The sequence below is a fragment of the Rhinichthys klamathensis genome, unplaced genomic scaffold (genome assembly GCF_029890125.1).
Source record: "Rhinichthys klamathensis goyatoka isolate OS25496 unplaced genomic scaffold, OSU_Roscu_1.1 h1tg000032l_1, whole genome shotgun sequence".
Taxonomy (NCBI): domain Eukaryota; kingdom Metazoa; phylum Chordata; class Actinopteri; order Cypriniformes; family Leuciscidae; genus Rhinichthys; species Rhinichthys klamathensis.
The window spans coordinates 379,684-399,425 of NW_026606581.1; the positions used below are offsets into that span (position 1 = coordinate 379,684).

A 19,742-nucleotide genomic window follows, 5' to 3' on the forward strand; every position below is an offset into this window, starting at 1 on the left:
TTTTAAATTTTCATTACCGGTATATCTTGTGATGTAAATACATTTTTTAATTCATGTTTCTAAATTATTCCAAATTTAAAATACAGAGGGAAAATATTTCTATTAAAAGTTTAATTAATTACCAATTACGACAATATTCCAAGAAATACATGCCTGGAATAATTTGAAGCTAAGGAGAGAAAAATCAAGAAACACCCGTAAAATTTCATAATAAACAGCCAATTTTTCATTTTAGAAATGAATGCATAGCACCTGTGGGACACTGTAAAATGGCAACATCTGCTTATTCTGCTTAAACCAAAGTAGTGAAATGATTTAAAATACACCATTATGCGTCCTTGATTTGAGTTTTTTTTTCAACCTGTAACATTTTCAGTTTAATAATAGTTTGGATCATATTTTATGAAATAAATAAACACTTGATCAGGACAGAAATATGTAGGCTACTGCATGGGCTTTGAGGCCACCCTCAATGAAACTTGTCTCATTGTTTCACACTTTTTATTTATGGAAATAACTGATTATAATGAGCAGCTTGTACAGAGGAATCAGCTCATATGTAGCATCATTTTGACATAAATTCATGTTTGAAATCAGTACAGTATAACAGAATCACCTAATCCTTTCTACCACTCGCACACCTAGGTCATGCCTAGAGGTCACAGATCGTGACCCCTGCCTCTTCAACAGAGGTTAAGGGTTAGTTCAACTAGTCATATGACATAACTGCATTCAACACACCCCTGCCCTGTCAGATGAAACTCTCTTGGATTAATAGTTTGTGACCATACAATGTCAGAATACAAAAAGCAAAGAAAGAATCAGAGCAAAATCCCGACACCATGTGACCTCAGCCCTTTGAAACCTCATACAACTCTCAAAGCTGTTTGCCTCATATTGTGCTGTGCGCCAATCATTTCTTCATTAATTATGTGAATGCTATATGAGTGTATGCAAATATTACTTTGATTTTAGTGAGCAGCAGGGTTGTTAGCACAGATGCAATAATTATCATTTACATCTCAGAAACATTGTATTTCATGTATGAGGTTATTATTTTAGCATTGAGCACACGGGGAAAGGCCAGCTTTGGAAGTTTGCATGTAAATCAGCCAGAAATTAAAACGCCATTCTAATGTAATTTCATCGACAGGATTCAGCATTAAACAGCTCTAAATGAATCTTAAAACTAAACTAGTTCATGTACTCGTGTTTAAAACAATTGTATTTGTAAGAGTGTGACATTAATTTAGGAAATGAAATGAACATTTGTATAACACCTGCATTGTTCAACTCAAAACAGTAACTGTCATCTCTGTGAAGCCCTATGTGTGCACAAGAGCCTGAGTGAAATGAGCTGGACAAACTCATTGATCCAGAGCAGCGTGCTGGACCGCCCCTTTCGTCCCAGAAGAGGATGGATTTGGCATAATCAAAATAAAAGCAAATAAAAATGGAGTCTCTTGACCACCCAAGTCCATTCGAGTGGTCCACCTCAGTTCATCTACCATCATCCTCTCTCCATTAGAAGCCAGAAACACAAGGAAAATGTACAAAACATCCATCTACTCTTATTTATCCTCTGAAATGTTTAAAATCATGAACAAAATATGAGCAAATCTGAGATGAAACGCTATATGCTCGCATTAAAACGTGCATGTAGAACAAAAAGGGTTAACTTAAAACGGAGCAACCTGGGACGTGTTGGGCTTTGAAACAGTTGCTCTTTTGTTCTTTAAACACAAAGTTTAATTTCCACACTGAATCATTGACAAAGACACTCTAGTTTGGCCACTTGTGTTTCTGGCAGCGCTGAACGGACGGCAGTGCGGTGATGGGACAGCCCCGTCAGTCATTAGCTGAAATGCCGGCCCAGTCGGGCGGAGCGATAGTCTACTCTCAGCTGAACGAAAGCGTGGAGGAGGTTCCTGTCCAGGTTGGTCAGCTGCTCTCCAGAGCACACCTGTTTGAGGTTGTCCGGAGCGACGACCAGGAGGTTACACAGAGCGTGAAGCGTGTCAAACAGCTGGAGCACCAGAGGGACCTGTGGAGGGTGTAGATGCAGCTGTTAGTCCACTGCTTTAGGGCATGCCTAATATATCTGAAGAAATAAAAACTGTCCAATTTATCTTAAAAATGTGACATGAAAATACTTTGAAGCTAGAAGTTTAATTTTAGCTGCATCATTTGCTACTTGCTGGTTGGTTGAAAGGGAAAGAAAGTATTAGAATTTCCTCATTATTAGGCATTTCGATATTTTTTAATTGACAGATAAAAAAAAAAAAAAAAGGTAATTGAATATTGTTGACTAATTTGATGACACTTTTAGTTTTAGCAACCAATTGTAGGGATTTTTTTTTTGAAAGACATCTATTCTGCTCACCAAGGCTGCTTTTATTTGAACAAAAATATAGTAAAAGCTGTAATACTGTGAAATAGTATTAAAATAACTGTTTTCCATTGTAATATATTTTACAATGTACTTTATTCCTGTGATGTCAAAGCTGAATTTTCAGCATCATTACTCCAGTCTTCAGTGTCACATGATCCTTCAGAAATCATTCTAATATGCGGATTTACTGCTCAAGAAACATTTCTTATCAATGTTGTGGAAAAGTTTGGGGAGTAAGATTGAAAAACGAAAAGAAAGATATGAACACTTTTATACAACAAGGACACACTAAATTGATAAAAAGTGACAGCAAAAACATTTTATAATCTTGCATAAATTAGAAATGCTATTCTCTTGAACTTTGTTCAAATGTTCCTGCAAATATATATATATTTTTTTTAATCATGCTTTGCACAAAAATATTAAGTAGTACAACTGTTTTCAACTAATAATAATAATAAGAAATGTTTCTTGAGCAGTAAATCAGCATTAGAATGATTTCTGAAGGATCGTGTGACACTGAAGACTGGAGTAATGATGCTGAAAATTCAGATTTGCATCACAGGAATAAATGGCACTTTTTTAAATAATTAGCATAAGAGACTTTTTTTCAGAACAATAATAAATTGATACGGTTTCATTAGTTAACTGTAGCTAACATGAACTAAGAATGAACAATACTTCTACAGCATTTATTAATCTAAATTAAATGTTAATTTCAACATTTACTAATAAATTGTTAATATATAATAAATCAAAAGTTGGTGTTTGTTAACATTAGTTAATGCACTGTGAACTAACATGAACAAACAATAAACGACAGTATTTTTAGTAACTAACATTAACAAAGATTAATACATCTTGAAACAAATGTTTCGTTCATTGTTAGGTCATACATTAAATAATGTTAACTAATGAAACCTTATTGTAAAGTGCTACCAATAAATCTTAACGATTCTAAACTTTCGACTGGTAGACAGTGTAATTATTATTTGTATCATTATATCATCTATATTCATTCATTTAGCAAACTATATACACAGCTTTACTTTTTGGTTTAACAAAAAAGTTGACCATATTTGATGACCTCTACATATGTGCACTGATCCATGTTTATATGAGAATAAAAGCCATCATATAAAGTGATTGTGTCTCTTCAGAAGATTTTGACTAAACGGCTTGATTCATATGGATTACTTTTACCAAGTCTTTAAAGTGTCATGAAACCCCCCTGTTTTTGAAGTGTCAAAGTTTAGAAGGAATGTACTTTTAAAGAAGGTACAGAAATTGTTCAGATTTTATTATTTAGTTCACAGAAAAATTTAAATTCTGTCATTAATTACTCCCCCTCATGTCGTTCCAAACCTGTAAGACTTTCGTTCATCTTCAGAACACAAATGAAGATCTTTTTGATGAAATATGAGAGCTTTCTGACCCTCCATTGACAGCTACACAACTACCACTACTTCAAAAAGATAGTAAACAGATCATAAAACTAACCAATTGAGCGGTTTAGTCCAACTTTTCCAAAGAGACACGATCGCTTTATATGATGAACAGATTTAATTTAGGCTTTAATTCACATAAACACATTCATCAATGCACAAATCAGTTATAATAAATGGAAGTTCAAGCATGTTGATGTGCGAGAACCAATGAGGTTCATTCTCGTGCATCAAGCAGGTTCGGTTGAGCTTCTGTTTATGTTCCCTGATCAATGCTTATATGTGAGTAAAAGCCTAAATTCAATCTGATCATCATATACAGCGATCGAGTCTCTTCAGAAAATTTGGACTAAACCACTCAATTCATATGGATTAGTTTTACAATCTCTTTATGAACTTTTTGAAGCATCATAGTTGCGTAGCTGTCAATGGAGGGACAGAAGTCGCTCAGATTTCACTTCATTTGTGTTTCGAAGATGAACGAAAGTCTTACGGGTTTGGAACGATATGCGGGTGAGTAAATGATGATGGACTTTTCTTTTTTTGGGTGAACTATCCCTTAAAGGCATTATAAATAAAACTTTGACCTCTCCTTACCCTGAAATCTTTGGCGCAGCGACGGTATTCTGCCACGTCACAGATAGCAAGCATGCCACCCATGGAGCTGTAGCTGAACTGCTGCAGGTGCTCATGGATCAGCCTGTGGAAGCGCACACCCAGCTCGGTCAAAACCGTGTCCACATTCTTACCATCCATGGACCTCCGCACACGCTCCACCTGCTTGCTCACATAGGCACACACCTTTGAGCATGCCTTGAAGAAGGAGCACAGGAAAAATGACATTAAGCACAGTAGAATCGGGCAGAATATGGCTACTAAAAATCTTTCTAAGGTTTTCAAAGTGATCTTTTCACTGTCACAAAGTGATCTTTTCTAAGATCTTACTGTAGTGTACTGTATCATGACATTGTTCTCGTCTTCTGGCTTGAAGTCAGTTTTCTTCTGTTCAGTCGCCAGGATTTGCTTCATCTGGCCTATCATGCAATTTAGTGTCCTAAAAACAAGGAAATATTAGAAAATGTCACAAAAATTGCATTTAATGGCAATGGTGAAGTGAAAGACTTTAAGAAAGGAGCTCCTTCAAACAGAGCTATGAACCAACCGATCAATCCCGGTGTCCAGCTTCACCTCCATCTGTTCGATCACCTCTTTCTTCTTGTGCAGGCACTCCGTCAACTTAGGAGAGGAGCTACCGGGGTCAGAGTTCAAACAAAGGTCACCAGTCAGCGGGCGCAGAGACAAACAGTCAGAAGCTAGGGAAGCAAAGTCAGTCAAACTCACCTAATAAGAGGCATAAGATGATCGTTAAACTGCTTATCAAAGAGGTGAAAGATTGTGTTGGCCTGTTGAACCACATCCAAAAAGTAGAGGTTGGCATTTTTGGCATCCGCCGATGGGATGGCTGTGCAAGTCGAAAGACAAATAAGAGAGCACTGTCATGTTCAGTCCACTTCAGATTCATTCATTTAATTTGGTGCAAAGGTGTTTGTTTAGACTTGGAACTAATGCTGCCGTTGGATTTTACCACATGAATTGCAATATCTTAGTGGGAAACGCAGTGTTTTCATTTTGAGCTCTGACTTTAGAGTTTTCCAAACATTGTGGCTTGTATGCCAACACTTCAAATAAACGCTCATTGAGTCTCTTGACATAATTTGTGAATGCAAAGCACTACAGTTTCACTTACACATAATTCCAAATAAGTTTGGCGGTTACAATTTACTACACAAAGCTAATCACACACATTACCGTTTTAATTTCAATTTCTCACTGCAATTTAGTTTAGTTTTTGTTGGTAAGTTTTTCAGTACATTATAATTTTTTAAATATTTTTTATATTAAGAGATGAATGACGAATGGGGGAAAAGATACATTTGTGTAATGTGATCGTATGTAGTATCTTTTATAAATTTGTAAATAACAGTTCCCACAAGTTTTGATACATTTCTACAGTATGACCTCTCATTTGGATATTAATTTATTTAAAGAATTTATGAATAAGAATTAAAACTTATTTTGATTCAATTTCAGACTGATTAATTCAAACAATCTTGTGAACTGGTTTGACCAATTTAAAAAAGAACCACCCCAACACTTTTTTTGTGCATACAATTACACATTACTGTGGTTTTCAAGAAAGTTTAACTCTATACAATTGCAATATTTATCCGCTTAGATATGTTAGAGCAGAACATAACTACAAAATTTATATCCACAATAGACATTTCAGTATTTTAATAATTTCCATTACTTTAGCAGGCTTAAAAAAAACACAATTTTAAAGTTCCTTGTTGGTTGGGTTTACTCCATGACAGTAGTGATTCTCACATTGCTGTTGCTTACACAAACATGTCAATAGGCCTGTGTATTATCGTCCTCTAGTGGCATGTTTATGTTACAGTAGCAGGTGGGAATAAACAAAACTAAATATTAAATAATAATTTTAGTTCATTTCAGAGTCATTAACATTTATTTTAGTTTCAGTTTTTTAAAATTAGTCTTCAGTTTAGTTTACGATAATAACCTTGATTTAAACAAACCTGTAATTACAATTTCTATACTCATAAGAAGAATTTAAATAGCATAAACTGCAGGTGTAGGAATGAGTAACACTGTACAATGGAGGTCATGCGCTGAATGAAAATGGTTGCTCACATACTGTGTAGTATAATCTCAACTGTTTCATGTTTTAGACGGTGTTTGCCATACCTGACAGCCCAATCTCAAGAGCGTAGTCTATATGGTCCACACACAGGTACTCCACCAAAATCAGGAAAATGGAGAAGGCATTTTTTGGTAGATCTGCTGGATCCGACAACTGTAACAAAGACAGAAAGTAGATCGATGTTTATGGCCCACAACTTCCAACTAAGAATGACATTATAAAATTCAAGCATTTTGTAACAAATCAGCGCTGAAGATTCCTATACCTTGTTGCATCTTTCAAAGGCATGCCGGGTTTCCTGTAGCAGGTTGACAACAACCTCTTGTGAGAGGAGAGTCTCTCCATGTGTGTCAATACTAGGTCCCAGCGGCAGGTTAGTGCGCTGTCTGATCCGCTCTTTCAGCTCCTGGATACTGTCAAAATGAGGAGAAGAAACTTTTTCAAAGTAGTTTTGGAAAAAGAATGGAAAGAAAAAAACAACAACAAACCAACAGTTTCTCACCTTCCAGTGCCTACAGGGCGTTTTTGGTGGTTCTTAGAGTCATAATAGCGCTGAAGAATCATGCCGCTGCGGTTTTGCAGATATTGTCGCTCCATGTCTATGTAGCTCTCCAGATAACAGGAGAAGATATTCTTTATCAGCTTAGATAGAAATGTGTGCTTGTCTGAGCCCAAGTTGAAGTCTGTGAGTTTAGCAGCCAGTGCCGTTGTCCTAAAAACAAACGGGTTATAACAGATCAAAACCGGTGTTCAGTAAAGCACAAACATGTGAGACTTTAAACCATTTCAGAAAAAAAGGTGTTTGATGAGAGCAAAAGTGAACAATTATAATAATTAAATAATAATAACGAAAAACTGATTGATACCGTGTATAGAGGTCATAGAGGTTCTTGAGGTATTGCTCCACATCAGAGTTGCGGGTCTCATCTAGTTTTTCTTTAACATGAGCCTGAAATCATAAAAAGGACCATTTGAGCCAATTTGGTTATTTAAAAATGAGATATACCAAGTGTGTCTATTTCTGGGTTTGCTCTATATTTACATAACCTAATCTGACAGGTGAATAAAGGTAATGTGTGAAATACGGTACCGAAGTACCGGTACTTTTGACAACACTAATACTTGATTCTGAAATGTTACAAATTTAACAATTCAATCCTTTCTGTAGTATTGCTAATACCGACCCGATGCAGAACCTGTTGATAGGCAGCAGCTTTTATAGACTCCCACACATATTTTTGCGTGCGCTCTTGTAAGCTATGCCAAATTACACACAAAAATAAAAATGGCCAATCAGAGGCATTCTGTGCGCTTTCATTATAACCAACCACAATATAAATAATAGATTCAAAACAATGTTTATATAATTGAAAAAAGGCTAAATGCTTATGTTTTAATGTATTATTTACTTATTAAAAATAATTAGCATTAATAATGAACTTATATACCTATATTTATTTAAAGGCAGTGTGTTACAAAAGTTTTTGCTTTGGTACACAAATTGGTACAGAAAACCAAGAAATGTTACTTGTACAGGTACAGACTACTGACATTTGATATTGTAACAACACTACGCAGTACAAATGGCAAGATGCAACTAGATTGTTCTGAATAAAGAATATTTTTTATTAAGTCACAGCTATAATGCTTATAATGTTTATTGCCTCAACCCAAAGTAAGTACTATATTACATTCCCTTGGTATGGATCCTTTTCCTTCTTTAAGTCAACAGATTTTTTTTTATCGTACCCAGGTAAAATTTGCTTTGTTCATATCATAACCCAAAGCAGCAATAGGCTTAGCAAGCAGCACTAATAACTGTGTTATGTACCTGTATCTTGTTCTCAAAGATGCTCTGAATCAGTTTGGCCATGACAGTCTCTGGACTGCAGAAGACCTCCCCAACCTGCTTATTAACCCGCTGACACAGAACAGCAATGTCTTCAAATACATCATTCCGTATATACGCTCCCTACAAACACCAAAAGACCAAGGTGATATAACAAAACAAACATTGAGCCTAAAATCAAGTTTACTCTTGATGGATATAAAGAACAGAAACAGCGAACATACCTCTTGGCATTGCTTGATGTAGACATCCACACAGTGGGCATAACCCTACAACAAATAAGATAAGAAATAATACATTTCATATTATACATGTAACACATGTCCAAAATAAACTGGTATGATCTTGAGGGCTCTCATTGTATCTCCCTTCAAACCTTAAAATGTAGCAGGACTGCTGCCACCTCACGCATGCGTCCAATCTCTCCCCGTCGCTGAGCTGCGGTGAACTCCTGGATTAACTGACGCTCAAGGTCATGATATTTACCTTTCAAGCAAACACAGGGCGCATGTTAACGCTGCATATTTAGCAGATGGGTAAATAACATTGTCTTGTTTAGTTTACTGCTGCTTACTTGCTATCTTGGCCTTGACATCAGAAAATCTGAACAGGGTCATAACGAGGAAAACAAGCATGGGAAAGAGAGAAGAACAGGGGGAATTTAAAACAAATCTGTTTTCAGACTAACATCATTCATGATCAGTGAGAGAATATCACAAGAAACATGTTTGAACTTTTTGCTTAGATCTCAGACACAGTCAAAACAAACTTTGTAAATGAAAAAGTTTTCACTTGTTATGTCTTGACTCTTGGCCAATGCATTAATACATTTGCTTGCTTTGAAGAGCATTCGGTTGTATTTTCAAATATGACCAAAGACAAATGGAGGCAGTGTTTGGAAACCTGTTGTTTTTGTGTGCGCATATTTTTGCAACTGCATTTGGTGAAGCTAGTTGCGCATAACTTACTTTTCAGCACTGAGCCCAAACTATACTTGGTTTTTTTCCGCATAGACTAGGGTCACGCACAGTCAGTGGCGGCCTTTAGCATCTGGGGGCCCGTTTCAATAACTAATGTGGGGCCCTACCCACATAAAACATAAACATAATAGAGCAGAGAAAAAGCAATGATTCCTGTTGGTTTGCATCAATGGTATATTATTTTATTACGTGCACTTTCAGCTTCATGAACAGGCAGCTCAACATAGAAATAATCCAACCTTATTTGATTAAAACTATACAATTATACAGCGTTTTACGTTGGAATAAGCCTCGCCCTTTTTTCACGCAGGGTAACTTCACTTATGGTAGACTGAATGAAGCTTTTCTTTTGTTGTCTGATATCTTTCGTGTTTCAGCACCACTGGCATATGTACGTTTCATTTCCTCTTAAAATTATTTTTCTGCTCAAAATAACATTTTAACCTAACGGCAAAAAAGGCAAAGGTGTAAATACATAAACTACCGATATTATACTTCAGATCGCTTAAGCCGTTCACGGGAGTGGTTAACGTCGCCATGGTAACCGCGAGTTCGACCAATCAGAGACGTCAGTGTTTTGCAAATAACAAGGTTGATTTCGTAGCTTGTGGCTTTTAAAGGAGCAGAAACTTTCATTTCACAACCTCGTAGCTCGTGGTCAATCTACCTTGAATGGTTTAGACATTATGGCTGAAAATCAATATCCTACGGAGAAATTGAATGAGATTTTACTGGTCTCTTGGGGCCCCCTCGAAGGGCGGGGCCCGTTTCAATTGAAACGGGTGAAACATAGGTAAGGCCGTGTGACGTAATAAGCTAATATTTCTCTCATGGTGCAAACTGTGTTTGCTCAGTGCACACACACATTACATTTTTGCACAATTTTTTTATTTTATTTGTGGCAACACTAGCTCAGGCTGTTGTTTTACTGTCGAAAAATAAATGGAAGAGAAACAAACAATACCGGAACAGTAAACACCCATGTTGACAAGCGCTTATTTCTTCTGGAGAGAAACGGTACAGTAGAGTTGTCAAAAGTACCGACTGAAATTTAAAAAATGTGACGCTTTGAGCGCTGCTGAGCGGACTGATTGGATTGAACACCTCTGATTGGCCATTGTGTTCAAGCACTCATCGGATATGTCTGTGATTGGCTACAATGATCAACGCAGGGGAGCGTTTGAGAGCACATTGAAGTGTTCGAAAGTGTTTTGAAAGCGGGAGCGGGAGCGTTTGAAAGCACAGACAGCCGTCTATCAGCGGACCGCTCCCGTGTGTATCTGTGTAAGCGCTCGGTGAAGAGCCTCATTGATGTATATTTTCAACATGTTTTTGAAGCGCTAATAATTGTAGCCAATCACAGACATATCTGATGAGCACGCGAGTACAATGGGCAATCAGAGGTGTTTACGATTCCGCTCAACAGCGCTCTAAGCGTCACATTTTTAATATTCCAGTTCTGACATGGTACCGAAGTCGGTATTTTTTGACAACACTACGGTGCAGACACTCGACAAGGATTAAACTTTCTAGTGCGCATATATCGAACGAGATCACACACATTATCCAATGGAGTTAACTTTCAAAAAGCCAATGCATACAGCTGTACGCACATGCTAAGCATACACGTTAAAAACCGAAGTATATTTTGGTGTTAACATGCTGACTGTTTATATGATCTCTTGTACAGCACACCATGCCGTATGCCGTACCCCAAACCTCCAATATGGCCAAGACACCATCTGCAGGTCGCTTACCTATCAAACGGCAGCTCCTGAGCTATCAGGTGCAACTTTTGAATGATGTCTGCAGCTTCTTTTATCTGTTTGGGATGAGAAGAGACTGTGGTGAGAGACGGAAAATGGTCATTACAGGACAGACACCTCAAAACACGAACAGAGGCCAGAGGCAGCACCCTTAAATCTAGGGATCAGCCTATGGTAAATCTTTCCCTCCCGTTTGCGTCCCTCGCTCTTCTCGTCCACCATGAGGATGATAAGAGTTAGCTCAGCCCTGCACACCTGAACCTCATCAGCATCAGACCTTAACCCCTGTCCGTCAACCGCTGCCCAGCCAACATCTTAAGTTCACTCATGACTATTAAGAATGGACAATGGCTAATCCCTCAGTAAATCACCTCCCATAATCTGTCCCCATAGGCAGGTAGGAGGTCTAGGCAAAAACAGGACCCCGACAAGAACCCCCCACCTCTCGCCCGATAGACGAGGAGAAGAAAAAGGCGATCCGAAAGGCCTTGCTGTCCACATATCCTCTGTTCCTACTCTCCTTTTCCTGCCTGCCTCAGCTAACATCATTATTGTGCTCCCGTGAGGTGGATCCATCCCTTTTCCGCTCTCCTCGCTGAGGTTTTCTAAGTATCTGTCCCCCAGCTAAGATTAGCTAAATCCCATGTAAGTGATGTAGCCGTTTCCCAGCAGTAGGGGGTTTTACCGGCGCTTGTCTCCTCGCTGCCTGGGCCTGGCCCTCCCTTTCACAGGGATTAACCCAGCCTTCGTTCCTTCCATTTCCCTTTCCTTTCACCGGCAGCTCCTCTCACTTCCCCTCTTTTCTCTTCTGGAGGCGTGTACGTCTTGAGAAATATTGAAAAGTCTGGCGGGTATATTCCCACATGGCTCTCTAGAAGCTTGTTGGTGGCCTTATGCTAATAGCTTCAGAAGATGTAAGACTTGCCACCCAGGTTTGGTCACATCATTACGAGTGACTTGAGAGATTAACTTATAAAGTGTCATTTCCAATTAAGTTGGCGTACACCAACATCTAAGCAGGCCACATATACTAGCCTCAGGCATTCATTATAGCGGTATGCATCACTGTTGAGTTTGAACAAAATTTTAGCAGCTTTGGTTGCAACAATTGCTTTGGTTACAACCTCAACATAGACCACTGTCTAGAAAGTCCTGTTGTGGAGCAAAATATTTAGAAGTGAATAAGCTATATGAATAAGTTGTAACTTTTGCACAGTTGGTGCAACCGGACTCTGACGTGAGCTCGTTATACATGCATAACTAGGCATCATCCAAAATGGCATGATCAATTGTACTACAAATGATGATGACAAAGAAGGGAAGAATGTAAGATGGGCACAGTGCATTGTACAAATGTGTCAAACATAAACCAGGCTTTGGATGATTTATGGAATCACATCCTGCCATACATGCATTAACTTAAAACACTATTAACTTCTATCCTCAAAAGATGACATTCATGTACAACCTAGTTTTATGACTGATGCCACACATAAATTGAATTCACTCAGATCATGTCCATGATTCTGAATGATGTAGCTACATTTAGAATGAAACAGACCTGAAACTGACTTTTTTTACACAGAAAAAGAAACAATAATATATGATTTCAGCCCTCTGTATCATTTGTGGTTTTAATGTGGCTTCCTGGATTTTTAAGTCGAGTACTTCTGATGTAGTATTACCAGGCAGTCTATCTAAATCTGACCTTGTCAGGATTGTTGAAGACATCACTACGCAGCTCTCCATCCAGGAACTCGTTAAAGTATGTCATGAGTCTCTGAGCCTCCACTGCCCTCTGTCTTGGTGTATTGACTCCTTCCAGCTGATCTCCCAGGTGACACACCTTGGTGGCCACGTAACTGATATGCTCGTCTAACTCCTGGAAGTGCTGGAAAGCTACCTTTGAAACAGCATACAAAAGAAAGAGAAGGTTATACTGATACATGTAATTGATGGTAAAGTAACACAAGGTTATCCAAATGGTTTAAAGCTCCTTGTCTTTTGAAAAAAAAAATGCAAAAATGTAAAGGCCACTGACTTGGTTGCTCCTCTGCAGGTCTTGGACCTTGTGGGCAAACTCCTTGGCTTCCCGGTGGCATTGCTGCTCCAACTTCTCCACCTTCCTTTGGATTCTTTCATCCAGCAGTTTTAGTTCCTCAATGTGGTTCACAAACTCTTCCAGCAACCTGGAACCAAAGACATGACATTAAAGAGCTGCAGGCGGCAAAACACAATTTCTGACTTGACAAGCATTTTAAATGTTTTAAAAACATTAAAGGGGTGGTATAATGCCCTTTTCACAAGATGTAAAATAAGTCTCTGATGTCCCCAGAGTGTGTATGTGAAGTTTTAGCTCAAAATACCCCACATATATTTTTATATAGCATGTTAAAAATGTCACTTTTTGAGGGTGAGCAAAAACGCACCGCTTTTGTGTATGTCCCTTTAAATGCAAATGAGCTGCTGGATAAAATAACAGGAAAAATGGGTAGGACTCTCCGGGACAGTACTTGATTGGTTCAGATCGTACCTAGATGGGCAGAGGTAGTTTGTCACCGCTGGTAATTATGAATCTGATAGGGTGGCTATGACATGTGGAGTTCCACAGGGATCAGTTCTCAGACCGCTTCTGTTCAATCTCTATATGCTACCTCTAGGCCAAATTCTACAGAACAACAACATTAACTACCATAGTTATGCCAATGATACTCAAATATATATGGCTCTTGAATCGTATGATAATCGTTGTGCTATATAAATAAATTTGCTTGCTTGCTATAGTATTTATTTTTCTCCCTGAAGTCCACTTATAATGTCATTCTTGGCTTCTTGCAGCAAAAACCCAATTTAGTTTCACAACACCTCTGTATTTTAAAACTTGTAAGTGTGCTGTTCATTCACTACATGCATAAACTACATAGTGATGCAATATTACTACTATAATTTATTATTATATACTTTCAACATAAGCCTTGCAAGTAGGCTTAAACATTTATGTTTGCTTTGTAATGGATGATATTATATGCTTGCTGTCTTTATTATTGAGAATGCATGGACTGTGTGTATGCTAGAAAAGGAGGGTTGATTAATCTGGGTGGTCATATGTTAGAGCGCTGGTAGTTTTGACATATTAACTGAAACATACTGATCAACCTGTTTTTAAGCTTAATTTTGTGATATAAAATTACACTACTGTTCAAGTCAATAAGACTTGTTTAAAAAAACTAAAACTTTTATTCAGCAAGAATGCATTAAATAGGTTAAAAGTGACAGTAGAGACTTTTTTTACATTGTTACAAAAATATATATATATATTTCAAATAAGCGCTGTTCTTTTGAACAGTATGAACACTTATTGTAAAAGAGCAAGGAAAGTCCTGTTTTCCATGTTATATTCCTCTTTGTGTGGATATGGTCATAAAATTAATAAAATTAACATACTTAAATGCTATTAATCATTACCAATTCTATTGATTTAGTGGAGTTAAAAAGAGATCAAAGAAAATCTGGATTTTATTTTTTCAAACATGGAAATAAACAGGTTTTAGGTTTTGTAAAATCTGAAAGAATGTAAAATGAACAAATATTCTGTACTATTCTGTACCCTTTCTAGGTCATAACCAAATTTGAATGTAAATTCATTTGTACAGATGATCAGATTTTCTTCTTTTAATAATAATTCTCTTCCTAACATTCTCAAATCATGCGGGATAACAATCAAATCATCAGGATTTACAGATATGTGCAGGAAAATGCTCAGAAAATTCTGAAATTCATTTACATTTTTTTAAGCTTCAATCAAAACGTTGTGCTGACAATATAATTGGTGAAAAAAAGATACAGAAATTAACAAAAGAAGCATTTTCACAAGTGGTCACAAACTTCTGGATCTCACTTTATGTTAAAATGTGTGCAGATGGGCTATGTTGATACTAGGTACTAGCCAAATGAAAGAAAATCACTGACAAAGTAGATTTTAGCCAGAAGTCTGGAGTCATTTTCATACATGAAAAGTACACTAGAGCGGAGGCTTCGATGAGCGCTCCAAAGAACACTCTTTGTGTCCACAGAACGCTGAAAAAGGATCCATTTCACAGTCTGATTTGCGAGATGCAGGCTTACGTCCCAAATTAGGTTAGCTTGGCTAGCATGTAATCTGTGAGGAAATGTTATATAAAACCTGACCAATAATATGAAAATGCCTGAAGCTCTGTTCCCAGATCCCGAAACCAGCTCAATGGCAGGGATCATTATATGCTGGGCTGAGATTCATTTATCGTTCATGAATACTTCTCCAAATAGACGGATCTCAAACTGTGAAGCGAAAAAGCATCCAGGGAGAGCATCTTATTTGTCAAGATCACATAAGCACTTACCTCGGCAGCAAATCAGCTAATGGCCTGTTACCATAAATTGTGGTTCTTCATAAAAAGAGCCTCTTCGTGCTGTGTGTGTGTGTGCGCAAATATTTAGGAAACCTCACACATACAACCAAAAGCTTCGTCAGCTGCATTTCAAAGAACTTGTAGGACAGCAAAGTCAAAAGCTCGAACTCAGCAAGTTTGGATTCTCTGGGTGGTAGCAAAACATTCTGAAGTGATGAGTATATAATCTCATATCACCGTAATTCCCTAAACGCTGCTGGCAGCTTAAGTTCTTTTTCCTCTCCATCTTTTCCACTCAAATTTGTTCTCTCCCATCATTTGTAAGTCAATGGTTTGCCCAGCTCACAACAGCCTCTTCATGGTCGGTTATTTGAGAGCTTGGTGTAAAATTTGGGGCGATGTTTCTGCTCTGGCAGTCAAAAGCACTTTTGCTGTGTGTGTCTGTGTGTGTTAAAGTAAACTTCATGTCTTTTTTATGCTTTTGACTGTGAAAGTAAAATGACTGTCAAAATAGTCAAGTTGTGATTGTGGACACTATAAAATGATTATGAAAGGAACTGAAAAAGTTTCATTTCACTTTTCACACTAAAAAATGTATTTCTTTGTATTAGAAAAACATCTGTGACATTGTGGTAAACCAAGAGGCATCTGCATATAAATTGTGCTAGACCTTTTTGCTAAAAAAAAAAAAAAAAAAAAAAACTTTACTAATTACATTTAACAAAGTAATCTCAAGGTGGATGTTTGAAGCCAGTTCCCCTGAACTTCACACAGATTTCATAGCAATGTAGCCACAGGTGTAGTTCATCATCATTAGTGTTAGTTCACCCAAAAATGAAAAATTGTCATCAATTACTCAACCTCATGTCATTCCAAACTCGTAAGACTTTCGTTCATCTTTGGAACAAAAATGAAGATCTTTTTGATGAAACCCGAGAGCTTTCTGTCCCTCTATTGACAATCTACGCAACTATCACTTTGACGCTTCAAAAAGTTCACAAAGAGCTAATCTATTTCTATCAAGGAGTTTAGTCCAAATTTTATGAAGAGACTCAATCGCTTTATATGATGAAAAGCTATTATTCAAATCTAAACATTGATCAGGGACTCAACCGTACTTGCTTGACTCGCGAGAACAAACCTCATTGGTTCTTGCAGAAGCTCAAACGTGCTGCGTAACATGATGAACCTCATTGGTTCTCGCACGTCAAACAAACATGCTCGAGCTTCCGTTTACCACAACTGATGTGTGAGTTGAGGAATGTTTAAATGTGAATAAAATCCTAAATTCAATCTGTTCATCATATAAAGCAATCGAGTCTCTTCAGAAAAATTAGACCAAACAACTCAATTCACATGGATTAGTTTTACGAGCTCTTTGTGAACTTTTTGAAGCATCAAAGTGGTAGTTGCACAGCCTGCCAATGGAGGGACAGAAATCTCTCAGATTTCATTAAAATATCTTGATTTGTGTTTCAAAGATGAACAAAAGTCTTACAGGTTTGGAACATGACAGTGTAAATAATGACAGCATTTTCATTTTTTGGGTGAACTAAATGTTCCACATGTTGTCCAACATTGGACAACCAGAAAGTGCCCAAATACTTGCATTAATTTTAAACAATATATCTATTGATTTATTATTTGAAATGTACTATTTATTATTATTTTTATTTATAATACATTTTTATTTCATTATTATTTTAAAAAAAAAATTTGATTTATTTTTGTAAAATGTTTTGCTTGAAAAATGTTTGTGTTACATTTCTTTAAAATAAATACCACTTGGTTTAATATTTTGTTATAATGCAACAATATTCAAGCAAACTTGAAATGTGGCTTAAGCGTCAACTTTTTTGGTCACTGTATGTACAACTACGCCCAGAAGGCATAGAATCTGCCAGACATTTATTTTTTCAATTTCTGCCCTTATTTGGAAAAAAAATGCAAAATGGATTTATATAAATATTTCAACAGCTGCAGCGTCGAAAAATTAATAAAATCTAAAAACTGTATGCTCAGTCAAAATTGTATCCTCATTACACATTCTTTATGATTATCCACATTTTGAATAATAGTAATCAATACTATAAGAGAAGACAAATGAAACTGTTCACATCCCATTCACCTCTTTGTCTCAGTCTACTACAGTCACTATCAAAATGTGTTTTTAAAATAAAATAAAAAATGTTAAATTAAAAGTATCTTATAATTCTGTTTCTATAAAATGGCCAACTTTTGGCTATATTACAGCTCTGCACATTCTGGTCTTAATCAATTTCATGATGTGCATTCTGAGATTCTTTTTACACACCACAGCACCGGAATTGTTTCCATCTACACCGGCCGTCTTGCTTTCATTTACTATCCCAGACAACTTTTCAAGAAGAAATTCACACATAAGCAAATGTATGCTTGTCTACAAAACTTATTTCAAACATTTAAGTAGAAGTCTTTAGATCAAAAGGTTTTTTAATAACATGAGAAACATAAAATCAAAGTCAAGAATTCCAAAACATATGACCAGTGGTGTATGTTTCTGACAATCATCAATATTTTGTGACTCACTTTTTGGGGTCAAACGCCTCCGCACCTCCTTTGGAACCTCCTCCAGGTGTTCTCCATGCCAGTCTCTCAATATACTCATCAGCATCAAACGGCTCCTGGTAAGATGATAAAGATGAAGAAGCAAAAATGTAATTGCTAATGACATGCAAAGATAAATAAGCTAAGATAAAATAAGGATAATCTGGACTGCATATGAAGACAGTCTAGGGGGGCTGCTAGGGGGTGCGTAGAAAAGTAAAAAAAAAAAAAAATACATATAGCCCAGTACTGCAGTGAGTAAAAAAAAAAAAATGTAGTAAAAACGAAATATTTTCCACAATACTTTCCACTAATATTAAAGTTAGGTTAGGTAATTTTCGGAGCAGCTAGCAATAGCGAGCTAGCTTTGAAAGCATAAGATCCCTCACTCCCTTCCAAAGCCACGCCTCCAAAACACATGAATGGTAAAGCTGGGAGCAAACAAAATCATCACGAGAGACGGCGTTAAACTACCTCATATCTCAAAGCACATAACATTACAATAATAATGAACATAAACAACTTAAAGAAGACTGACCTGTACCATCTGACTGCCATTAAACAGACAGTGTTGCCATTAAAACGGATAAATTTGCACTCCGAGTATAATGTCAAGTTTCAATCTCTTACAAATTATAGTAGTTATGGCGTGAACGCAGCGTAATCTTGTTGTTTTGGTTCAGGAGGAACTGTAAAAGGTGTTTAGGTTGTGGTGCTCGGTGACTGACGTCTGTCTAACTCGGCGTATCATGAAACGAGCTGATGGAAAAACATACGTTGATAGGCAGGTAGGACATCGGACCGAATGCAATGATTGGATGAACATTTTAGGGTCCGACGCCTTTCACAGATGATTTACTGTATATACTGTACATATAAAACATGTAGAGCACTTAACTTACAGATTGCTACCAGGATGTGAGGAGACTTTCAACCAGCATAACAAAAAAAATCTGGAACATCGCCTACCCTGCCTTTAATTAATTCACAATATAAACTGTGTCTTTACATATGAAAATACAAACAGTAGCTGCCTTTTAAATGATAGGATGGGGGTCCATGGTACGAGGATGATCATATTTTGTGGTACGTGGCATCTAAAAGAATAAAACCCCCTGGTCTAGAGAATCTGAAGAGCTTGTATTCATAATTTTGCTTGAACATGTCGTCTGCCAACACAAACAGATTAGAACAGCAGAGTATTTTGAGACAGTTGGTGTTTAGCTTCTCACTGATACTCTACTGCCTGCATTGTAGCATGTCAATATCATGTCAAAACTAAACTATGTATTGAATACAGCACGCGAATGATGCACTTATATGAACCATGAAACCAGTTAATCTGCAAGCTGTAATGCAGACCGTGACAGCTTCCGTGCCATATTAAAAATAAAGAAAAACAGACTTACCTCGAATAACTGAGCTGTCGTAGCCATATTTCAAGGCGCCAGAAAGCAAAAGTAAGTCCGCAAATACTCCTTAAAGAGCGTCTTTCGAAACTATAATTTCCTTCTTGTTGTTTATATCTATTCTGAAAACAGTTGCTTCCTGCATCCAGCTGCCATGACCGGGCCGGAAACAGAAAAAGGGGGTGAGGATACGGGGACAGTG

The 19,742-nt window shown here is 37.2% G+C and overlaps 1 protein-coding gene across 1 annotated transcript; it reads right to left on the minus strand.

Annotated features, from left to right (window-relative positions):
• Positions 1 to 503: 503 nt before the first annotated feature.
• exoc5 (exocyst complex component 5) lies at positions 504 to 19,723 on the minus strand. Its single transcript, XM_056245482.1, has 18 exons — positions 19,541 to 19,723; positions 18,114 to 18,208; positions 13,199 to 13,346; positions 12,866 to 13,060; positions 11,149 to 11,213; positions 8,986 to 9,014; positions 8,788 to 8,897; positions 8,636 to 8,680; positions 8,394 to 8,534; positions 7,429 to 7,511; positions 7,065 to 7,274; positions 6,828 to 6,975; positions 6,607 to 6,715; positions 5,179 to 5,299; positions 5,000 to 5,086; positions 4,783 to 4,891; positions 4,435 to 4,650; positions 504 to 2,044 (listed from the first exon to the last, which is right to left on the minus strand). Exons 1-18 carry the CDS (start codon positions 19,565 to 19,567, stop codon positions 1,856 to 1,858), a joined length of 2,127 nt encoding a protein of 708 aa, XP_056101457.1. The 5' UTR covers positions 19,568 to 19,723; the 3' UTR covers positions 504 to 1,855.
• Between the last annotated feature and the right edge of the window lie 19 nt (positions 19,724 to 19,742).